We start from the raw sequence: 11,494 nt of genomic DNA on the forward strand, positions 1-11,494 counted from the left end.
ATTTATAATTTAAATGATAATGCACAAAATATATATATTTTTATTAATTTTTGTTTAGATACATAACCAAAAGAAATCGGAAATAAAAAATAAGTTAGAAAAGCACCAAATTAGCTAATAAAACAATTTTTTGAGTAAACTGAAACATTTTAAGCTCTTCATACTCAACTATTTTGCAATTTTCAATAAATAACTAATAAATACTAACTTAACTACTCTCTAATTAATCAAAACATATTTTTCTACGTTTGCGTAGCTTAGTCTCTCAATTCTCATTAGCATATGCACTCTATACTCTCTTTTTACATTTTAATCACTTATTAATGCCCCATACTTATTTCACAATTATTCCCACCTGAAAGCAATTAAGCATAGGCGTACTTTAAGTACTTTTAAGTACCGAGCTATTATCAGCAGCTTTTCGAGGGAGATTAGCTAAAAAAAAAAGTACGCGCTATGCTTAATAGAAGTAATGAAATCTCATAACGTAATTTCATCGAAAATCAAAAATTGCAACAAAAACGTCCAAATTCTTAAAAATTCAAAAATAGCATTACTTACATAAATTAAGTGAAACACTCATCTTTGCAAGGGCATCGCTATCGATAATATCATACACACACACACACGCATACCTACAGCACAAAATGTACACGCATAATACAAGAATACCAATACATACACGTGCTTGCACGTATACATACATACAAGTAAGCTGAGATCGATTGGTTGGCTCGCAGTAGCGCCGCAGTTTTGATTGTAGTTTTTTGCTGGTATTTGCAAACATTTTGACAGTTTCAATTTGTATGTATGTATTATTTTGGTTGAACGATTTTTTGTTGTATACAATTTGTTGTTTTTGTGTAGCAAATAAATCAATATAATTAAAAGCCGTAGTAAAACAATGAAAGAGTGATATTTTGTATGAGAAATGTGGTTGAGGGGGCGTTGGTGGGAAAAGTTTGGTGTTTTGTATGTTGAATTCCATTGCTTGTAAGTTTTTTTTTATTTGTGGTGTATTGTTTTATCGTTATTTAATGTTGTTGTTTATATATTTAATTATATCGTATCTCTTTTTTGTATCGATAGGATTGATACAAGTAAATCGATATGAAATTTTAAATCTTCCTTTAAGAATGTAGGCTTATATGGGTTATTTTATGGAATTCAGCCTTCAGTCTCTACATGGCTAGACTCTATTTTCATGGGCGCCTTGTTAAAAGCAGTCAAATATTGAGAGTTTTAAGTCGCCTTCATGAGGTTGTTGGGTTTTAATGAGAACCACTGCTGCGGTGTAGCTACATGTTATCCATAAAACCTTTCCTTCATAGTAGAATTTGTTTTTTCACAATTTCATAAAAGTCTAATTCCAGTAAGACCCATTTAGTGGAGCTCAAAATCTGTAACCTCATAACATGAAGTAATTAATTTGGATTTAAGTTTTGGAAGCTTCAGAGCATAAAGTTAGGTTAGGTCAAATAGCTGATCCTTCGGCATGGCGGAGCGATCACAGTAATATTGTTATGTTAGCTCTTTGTGAAGGCAAACGAAAAACTGCTGTAGTTGAATATCATCTATCGTTAAAGTGCTCTGGATCTATCACAAATATAAGCCAAGGTGTTTTATATATATATTTGCTATTTTACCTGGATGTCTAAGCCTATGAGATCCGACATGTTTTTGCATTGACATTCGAGTAGAAAGTGTTTAAACGTTTTTGTCTCATATTCTTTCAAATAGCTGATGCAACTTTTATGTGGTAAAATAAACGATCTTACGGTTGAATCCCGATGGGACAGTGTATAGTTAGAATTTCTACAACAATAGAAAGGTGAACATTAACCCCTAGGCCTCTTCCGATGTACCCTGGTCCAGAAAAACCTCACAATTAAAAGTTGTTGGTTGACCAATGCTTGCTGAGATAGTCTGATGCACAGCAGTCAAGTAACAAACCATAGGAAGAAAACAGGGCTAATACACATTCCCATTCCACAGTTATTGAGACTAAAGTATCTGACCTAGCATGATTATTAGCCCTACAGCTTTCTACAATACCGTTGAGGTCAATATCCAATAATCCAATTGAAAGGTCTTTATCTGTAGAAAAATATTTCTCATATCTTTGGTCAGAATCGTAAAAAAAGACCACTAGCTAGAATAATTGAATAATTCGTTAGATACTCTACTTTTAACGTCTTTCGCTAATTTTTTTTCGAGAGTTAATGTGTTTGCTGTCATCTAAACTGTAGGAAAGTTACTAGACGAAACTTTCGTTATAACCATTGCTACCCCAGCATATAATAGGTATATCATGTGTTCGATTTGTACGCTGACTTAAACAAAAAAACTTTTTCACATCGAAATCACCCTTTGGAAGGTTTCTCAGCCTTTTTGGCTGAAAATGAACTCTCTTAGAATGAAAAATAATATTATACTACTACTTATGAGCAAAAAATAGAAATAGGCTTTGTTCATAATTTTAAAATTGATACATTTCTCCTCAAAGTAATCCCCCAGTTTTTTAATTCAATTTACAGAATAGCCTTCAATACGCTAATTTACGTTTCTACGGAGCGGTTGTTTAAGTCCTCTAAATAGATAGAAGAATCAATGCAGTATGTGACGGTGCATTATCGTGGTGCAAAAACCAACAGTAGCAGTCGGTCTATAATTCCATTTTTCGAATAGCTTTGCGCAAACGACCCATAACACACAAATAGTATTCCTTGTGGACAGTTTGGCCGGTTGTAAGGAATTTGGGGTGTATCATATCTCGACAATCGAAGAAGACTGTTAACGTTACCTACATATTTCACCTGCTTTGGCGTGGTTTTTCGGCTTCGGCTCACATTTATATTCGATATTCGGCTGATTGATGGTCTGTTTTCGAGTCATCGCCAGTAATAATACGTTTCACCACATTCTGTTAGTCGGAAGGCATTATTTCACAGAAGTTAAGGCGGCACTGTTTTTCGAAAAAAATTGCGATTTTGGAATCAATGCATTCCGTGCTTTAATTTTTCTTAGATCCAAATGGTATTTCAAAATGATTTTCATTAATCCTTCCATTCGAATAATGCTAGTAAGTTCTCTGCATATTTTTTACGTTGATGGCAGTCCTGGACGTGGTTCGTCGTCAACATTGACCCTCTTTGAATAATTTGTACTAATCAAAAACACTTGCTCGCAACAAACAATTATCACCGAAGGCCTTTTTCAGCATTCTGAACGTTTTTTCATCAGAAATTTAACTCCGTTCACAAAATTTAATGAACTTCTTTGTTTTACTGCTTTATGTATTTCAGAAAGGCAAGCGTGTATGAAATCCTATTAAATATTTTGATATGATATTTGGCACGGATGTCAAAAAAATATTTCCACGAATGAGTTCCACAAAATCTAAAATTAAACTTACTTACCTACTTACTGTTTATTGCCAACAGTAGTGTAATAACAACAGTTTAAAAGAAGTCGTTATAACACTTAAATGTTGGGCATAACACAAAAAAGGTTATTTTTGATTTCTTAACTTTCAAAAACTTTCCTTCTTCGAAAATGCTTCATTACATTTTAGCCGAAAAGTTTTTCGGTAGCTTTCGAATATAGATTTTGTTACTTTGTTAATTTTATCTGCTTATAAGGAATTTTGAAGTATAAAAGTAGATAGTGGACATCGAAAACAAATAACAAATAAATGATAAATAAGTTGATTAATAAAGTGATTTGCTTAATTTGTGTAAATAAAGCTATTTGGTGATTAAAGAGAACCACAAACAAGCATTTTCAGTACCTTTAACGAATGTGTGTTTGTATGTAGATTATTTTTGTTGTTCAAAACTAAATTTAATTCTTTAAAAAACAAAATTTAGCTGCATTTTTGTGAATACATAGACAACTTATGTTGACTTTTAGCAATAGAGAAATAAAAAAACAAGAAAAGAAAAAAAAATAAAAAAATTAATTACCAAAAATATTTACTGTTGCAAGATCTAGATTTTCAAATAGTTATTGCTAAAAGCTCCCTGAGTTGTATGTGCATATGTGTCAAAATTACTCAAAATTCTAACCTCAATTGAATTGTGTGCTTTCCTTTGTCTTATTTTTGGGTTTGTTTAGTAACTAGTTACTAAGTTTACAATTGGCAATGAATACATTATTATTTGATAATTTTTATTTGTTTGTTTGACCGAATGTTCTGTCTTCATATTTGTTGATTTGAGTGTAAAACGGTTTGCTCGTTTGTTTGCTTGTTTGTCAGGTGGATTTCTTGGATTGCCCAGCTCTAAAAAAAAACACAAAAAAAGAAAGAAAAAAATTAAAATTAAGGATGAAAACCAAAAAAATGAACAAATAGTTAAAACAAAAAAACCAAAAAATATTTCAAGTACGCTTACACTGAACAACAACAGTATTCAAAATGTTTGTGCTTGTATGTAGAAGAAAACTCTACACTTGAATTTCGTTGACAGGTTACGTTATGTATTTCAATTCTTGTCTCGTTGACTGTGTTCTTCTTGCTGTTGGCTGAAATTATTCCGCCAACATCATTGGCTGTACCGCTGCTAGGCAAATATCTACTATTTACAATGATACTGGTCTCGTTGTCTGTATGGACAACGGTCTGTGTATTGAATATACACTTTAGGTAAGTCACATACAATTTATGACAAACAACAAAGAAATCATGTGCTCGATAATGTGCAAAAAAGCGTGCTTACGTTTTTAAGTGTGCGAATATTAAAACGAAAACATATTTTTATTGTATTAATGTAGATCCCCGTCAACGCATAAAATGTCGCCGCTTGTGCGTAAACTATTTTTACACTTTATGCCAAAATTGATGATGATGCGGCGCACGCAGTATACCTTGCCAGACTATGACGATTCTACGCCCAGTAATGGCTATACGAATGAAATTGATGTACGGTAAGTTTCCTTTTTATTAATAATTGTATAAATACCTATATAAATATATATTTGAATATAGTTGAAATTTATTACAAATGGCAACCCTGTTACAGTTTATTCTTGAGCTCAGTCATTTGAAAATGTTTATTTATTTTTAAAGTCAGGTGGCAACTATGTGTGTAATATAAAATGCTTTTAATAAATCTCCTATAAACTATTATTAGACTAGATTAAATAATTTTACCAGCTGCAATTAGATCTAATGGGCAGAGATTGCTTTGAGTGCCACTTGACTATCGCTAAGTATGATTATATGTACGTTCGTTGATTGTACTATTCCTAAGCAGTAGTTCGAGAGGAGAACCATTCTATTTAGCCTCGTTGCTAAGGGTTGCCTTGAACTTCTTGGTAAAGTTTACTCTGTTGGTAATGCAGTCCCTTGAGAGGAGAGCCAATAGCATTACACCACTTAACTCTTTCATCCGCTGGGATGAGATTACCTTACCACTGTCGCACTCTAGTGGTGTCATTTGTACAAAGCGCGTGTTTGGCAACTTGACCGATTACTAGATGCAGTGGTGTGAGCTCAAGCATGACTTCAAGTGCTGCCATCGGTCATGTGCGCATTACACCCGACATGCAGTTGCATGCGAGTTGTTGCAGCTTCGATAGTTGGAACCCTACCGAAATCTGCGAGGCTTTTGAGGTCTAAGTAACCGCAATACGTGATTAGTTAAACTATAATATTATTGTTGTAAATTGTTATAAATATTTTTATCTAATTTTAATACTTTTTTTTCAATTAGAAAAAACCTGACAACCTATATTTTAATGATTAAATAAAAAAATTGTAAAACCAGCTCGAGATTTCTGATCGCACTTTATTATTTAAGGGGTTATGTATTTTTACGATTTTTTTAATATAAGCAATCATATATTTGGAAAATATAACAAGGCATATCAAAGGTTCATATTTGAACAATGTCTCATAAAATTTTTATATAAAAATGTGGAAAATTCAGCCTTTGAAACCGCTCCCTGATTGCTTCACAAAAAAAGTGCTCCCGCCGTGGACAGCATAACTTATTATTGGTTAATCTAAAATTAAAAATCTAAAGATATTCCGTTAATACATACAATCTGGTTTTTAAACTAAGGAAAAAAAATTAAAATTTTCCTGTTTTCTCAGACCTTGAGCAAAAAATCTCATTTTTTATTTGCTTAAAAAATAAGTTGGCCTAAAAAAAATGAGTTGCAATGAAAAGAAAAAAAATCCTCCATTCAAAAACTATATGGAATTCTAAAAATATGTACACTGTTCGAACTAAATTGTGTCCACCGACTTCAAAAATACAGTTTCGAGTAAAACGCTTTTAAAAACGGCGTACTTAGCATAGCTAGGCTCGAGCGCACAAGTTCTCAAAGCTGTATCTCCAAAAATGTTACTCGGATCAACTCTAAAATTTAGTAAAATATTCTAGAGATATTGTAAAATTTAATAAGATAAATAAAAAATCGATTTTTTTTAATTTTCAAGGCCACCCAACCCCTACATATTGTTACTTGAGCTTATTTTTGTCCACAGGTTATTCATACGCACTGCATAACTGACTATATTTGATACTTACATTTATGTAATTGTAATCATAGTATTTGTGTAAAAATATGTACAATACATATTAATATGTAACTAACTGTTCTATCTTTTTCATCGTTATTTTATTACTATTATGCAATCCAAATGCAAGCAGCGATAGTATTAGCGATTTTCCCAGTGAGTTCAAGGATAGCCAAGAGGGACCGTATGATAATGGTGTACAAAATTCGATTGGTGAGCATAAAACACATCTAAAATTAGTTAATAGTAAAACCGTTTTAAAATATATTCTTATAAATAAATATTGAGTAGTCAATAATTTAGCGTAACCGATCTTTTCCCAGTGATTCAAAGCCTATTTCAAGTGGTGTTATTCTTCGTAAGTATTCACAAGACCTTTCATATATCATAACATTAGCTGGTTTAGTAATTTTCTATATAGACTTCTGCCAAAACTTACTTTCTTAGTAGAACTTGACTTCTTAAAATCTTCGACACAATTAGACGAAATAGAAATATCTTAACTTCAAAAAGTCGATCCTTAATTATATGATTTCAGCAATAAATTTTCTAATTGAAGAAAAAATAAAAAAATTAAATGGAAAGAATTGTGAAAATCTATCGAAAATCTTGGTAAAGAAATCTTAAGATAAACGGCTATCTCTTTCATCTCTAAGGAGTATAACGTATCTGCTGTAATATAATACTTACTTTGTTGCGGTTTATTTATGGGACTCCAGTGTACGATCCATATATGTAACCTTGGCTAAGTTAGGTAAATTGCCTGATATTTGTGAGGCCACGTCTAGAACCAGCCACATATTTATTGAGTTGGCTAATATCTATTACCCACAATTCACCAGATTCGTACCAAGTATGGCAAATAAGATTATTTCACCTCAGTCTGCCAAAAGCTGGACAGTGAAGGAGAAAGTGTCTAGATGTTTCCACCTTATCTGATAAGGTGATCGGCTTAATTCTGGATAAAAAAATATATTTAATTTAAAAATTTCCTTTAACTTGTGTACTAAATTACGATATTTTCTCTTTCTTTGCTCTCATTCATTTTCGCCAGATTCTGACAACGTGATACCGCGCAATTTGACACCCGAAGTGCTGCAGGCATTACGTGCGGTGCGTTTTATTGCACAGCATATTAAAGATGCCGACAAGGATAATGAGGTGAGTATTTGAAGGCATGAAAAATATCTACATATACATATATACATATATATTTGCTTGTGTTGCAAATTTTTTATTATTGGCTGAAGCGAGCACTGCGTCTAACTTCGATTCTTCCACAACAAGGGACTAGGGGACTTAAACATTCACTGATTTTACAAGCATCTCCTTTTCTATTTATTTGTTTAGTTTCTTCTGGTTTATTGCAGTTTTACGACGCTTATTTGTTTATCTCCGCTTTATTGGTTTACTATTTTTTATTTCTTCTGCTTTAGTAGTTTGTGGCATTAATATGTTATTGCCGTAATACAAGAGATTTATTTGTTGTTGTTATTGTGTTGGTTGCCATGCCATACTCTCCGCCCTTTTTGCTATTATWATTATTAATTTTTATGCATAACACCCTGTGAATACAACAATAATATTCTTGATAAAATATTAAATATGTTTGAGTGTTGAGAAGAAGAGCTCAGCGGCATTCCGGCTGAAAGGAGATGCACGAATCGGAGTGTTGTAGAAACGTTCTAAGATTTATTTTGATTGTGGCTGTCAGTTTATTGATTGCTTAAGGGGATTTCGATTGATGGTGTAAATTCTTTCACTTGTAGCGACTCATTGTACAACAACTAGGAAATCAATACGCCCGTAAAGCTGCGTGTTTTAAGCGTAATTCATAATTTATAGCCATAACTTTTCTGCTGAGTGCACATTCAAGAAGCACTTTATCTCTTTATTTCACCCATTTATCAAATTTTTATTGCAAATAATTCAATGAAGTCGGATCCACTTTTGCTTGTAGATGCATACTTGCCCTGAGTTGGTACTATCAACCATTCTGGACAAGTGTATGAAGAGATTATTAGTTGCTTCTTCGTTAAAAAGTTTGGCTGCTGTTGGAAAAACTAAGGGAACCACTTTTTTTTAACAAAACTCCAAAAATGGACTCGCTAATTAACACCTAAGCAAATCAAGTTCCCAAAATAAAATTAAAACATAAGAAAAATCATCAACTTCGGCTGCCCGTAGCAATAATACCCATCACAATTACAAAAGTTTCCTTACAAGAACTTTGATCTTTACAAGAACTTTCAGTTAGTATGGCAGTAACTCGATTTGAACAATTTTGTTTGGAAAATGCACCGTTATCTCAGAAACAAATTTGGTAAAGATGTGTCGTCATATGTAAACTTTTTTCCGGTCGTTAAATTTGTATGCTAGCTGTTTGTTGTAATAACAATACAATATGTTCGGTATTTGTAGCGTTGCTTTGGATAATAACCTGTGCCAAATTTCTTGAAGATAACTTGACACATTTTGACATTTCACAGATATATACTATAGTTGTCCGATATCGGCTCAGCTAGTCACGCTGTTTTCTTATATAGGTACTATATACTCTATACATATGCTCGTCGATGCTTCCCTCTGGGTGTTACAAAAATGGTAACAAACTTAGTATACCCTGTTCAGGTTATGCAATAATTGCTTTCATCTTTGAAAAATTTACAGTGTTCAAGTTGGAATTCTTCAGATTTGTCTAAGTATTCTTTATAGTCTTAATTTTTTTACAAACCATTTTGTCTGCTTTAATGCGAACGCTATAGTTTTCTAGTTGAGATACTGATGGGAAACAATGTTGCAAGTTTGAGAAATATACTATGTCTGGATTAATTAAGAACTTCTTACCCATTTGCTTGCTCTTTCGGTTCAGTTTAATACTTCATCGTTAATAATATTAATATAATAGTCATCGTTCTTTCGCACTAGAAAAGTTTTGCCCCAAAATATACTGTTTTCTTTGCTTTATGTCAACTCTTCGGTTGTCTTTAATAGTACAAGCTGTAGGGGGCAAGACTTTTGGGACAATAGTCTTATCGGCCGAGTGATTTATGAGTACATTCGAGACCTTGGGTTTGTTGAGGACTCCTCAGACTTCTCTGAATACATTTTTGTATCAGAGTCACCTATCTGAGAGGTCTGGGTGCATATAATTGCAGAAAGCCCGATGTACTCGGACATTAGAGATCTGGGTGTTATAGTTCCTATATCTGGACTGATGAACGTTTAGATGTTAGTGGTGTGATCTCCACCAGTCGGAATGCCGAACTGTTAAGGTCGTTTGCGCGTGAGTTGTTTAATCGGCGAAGATTCAATTGTTAGTAGTTTCGGAGACAATTCCACACTGCGAATTGGTACTAAAAATGCTTGGCCGACGTTAAACAAATCGGATGATGTCTTGAACGTTCGTAATATCACTGTAGCATCTGAAAAGGAAACTTTCCGAGATCGTAATCATTTGATTTTCTTCCTCCCTTTACAAAACTGATGTTTCTTTATGGGAAGTTCAATCAGCAAATTTTCGTCATGGAATTTTCAAAAACTTGATCCAAGTGCTATATATAATATGTAATTTATAGGAATAAAAAATATTACGTAATTATTTCGAAATGTTATCTTTAATTTTCGTTTTTTTAACTTATATTCCTTGCTATTTTATACCAGATCGTCGAGGACTGGAAATTTGTATCGATGGTATTAGATCGCTTCTTTCTCTGGACATTTACGCTGTCGTGTGTTTTCGGCACTCTCGCCATTATATGCCAATCGCCATCGCTCTATGATACACGTCAACCGATCGATCGTCAACTCAGTGACATACCGTTGAGGAAGAACAATTTCATGCTGCCACCGGATATCGTACGGCAAATTGTAAATTAAAACGTTTTAATGTGAAAGCACGAGTTTTTAGTAATAAGTTTTAAAATCTTTAAGACTTAAATAAGGAATTAAGTGGAAAAAAATTTAAATAAGTTGTTTAATACCGGGTGTATCTAGAGCACTGGATTACTTATTGTGTAATATTGTTATTGAAAAACTTATAGTCTGACACAAACAAATAGCAAATACGGCGAAAGTTAGTAAAGTTAAAGAAGCTTATGAATAGAGAATTGCTTGCATCAAATAAAACAGATTTTTTTCAGATTTCGGTTTGTTTGTTACTAAAAAAAACTTTGGTAAGAAATATAATGTTGTTTCTAGCAATTAACACATACACATATATAATGCTTGCAATCCCATATCTCTCACATCCATACGTAATGCCATACATTCTTCGAGAAATATTATACTTAGAAAATAAAATAAAATCACAATGTATAACTCCAAGAAAAAAACAATAAAAATGATCACATAAAAACATGCTCGTAGTTATTTAATTTCTCATTTTTGTGGGCATCTAGAAGTTAGAAGAATCCAAGAAACTTCTGAAATTTCCCACGCTTACAAAAAGTTTTTAAGCTCAAGTGGAATATTATGTTATATCGTTTATAAAAATTCAATATTTAGAAATATAGTAAAGTTAGGAACTCCGGATAACCCAAAAAAGCTTAGCTTTTGGAAAAATATATTTATTTTACTACAAAGTTGGGATCTATTCAGACCATGAAAAATTGTGTCGTGCAACTTCAATCCCTACTCCTGTCGAAGTACTCTCATGAATCCAACAGTAGGATTAATAAAAAAAAAAAAGAATTTATCTATGAAGATACCTAAGCTTTTCATAGAGAACACAGCAATTCTACTGTCGAATAAACTGTTATTTTGTGAATTCGGTGTCTTATCAAAGCTTCTTTTTCCATCTAACAACCAGTCTTTTCCAGACTTTATTCATTTTCACGGTAGGTACCACAAAAAATGTCAGTTACACGCCTGTGAAAAGTTATTGGACAATATTAGCTGCACTAGAACTTGAAATAACTTCATTAATTTGCTGAGAATAAAGTAAAGTTATTCAAGAAAATAAGTTTC

General features: G+C 32.7%; 1 protein-coding gene across 2 annotated transcripts in view; it reads left to right on the forward strand.

Annotated features, from left to right (window-relative positions):
• The window catches only part of LOC108975164 (acetylcholine receptor subunit beta-like 2), a gene marked incomplete in the record, with an annotated part of 22,030 nt that extends 11,183 nt beyond the window's left edge, over positions 1-10,847 (forward strand). The window contains 5 exon segments of one of the 2 annotated variants that reach the window (XM_018943480.1): positions 4,470-4,645; positions 4,774-4,926; positions 6,657-6,739; positions 7,581-7,687; positions 10,190-10,847. In XM_018943480.1, coding sequence (XP_018799025.1) covers positions 4,470-4,645; positions 4,774-4,926; positions 6,657-6,739; positions 7,581-7,687; positions 10,190-10,405 — 735 coding nt within the window. 2 annotated transcript variants of the gene reach the window in all.
• Positions 10,848-11,494: the final 647 nt, after the last annotated feature.

Source organism: Bactrocera latifrons, unplaced genomic scaffold (genome assembly GCF_001853355.1).
Source record: "Bactrocera latifrons isolate USDA-ARS-PBARC rearing strain unplaced genomic scaffold, ASM185335v1 scaffold_62, whole genome shotgun sequence".
Lineage (NCBI taxonomy): Eukaryota > Metazoa > Arthropoda > Insecta > Diptera > Tephritidae > Bactrocera > Bactrocera latifrons.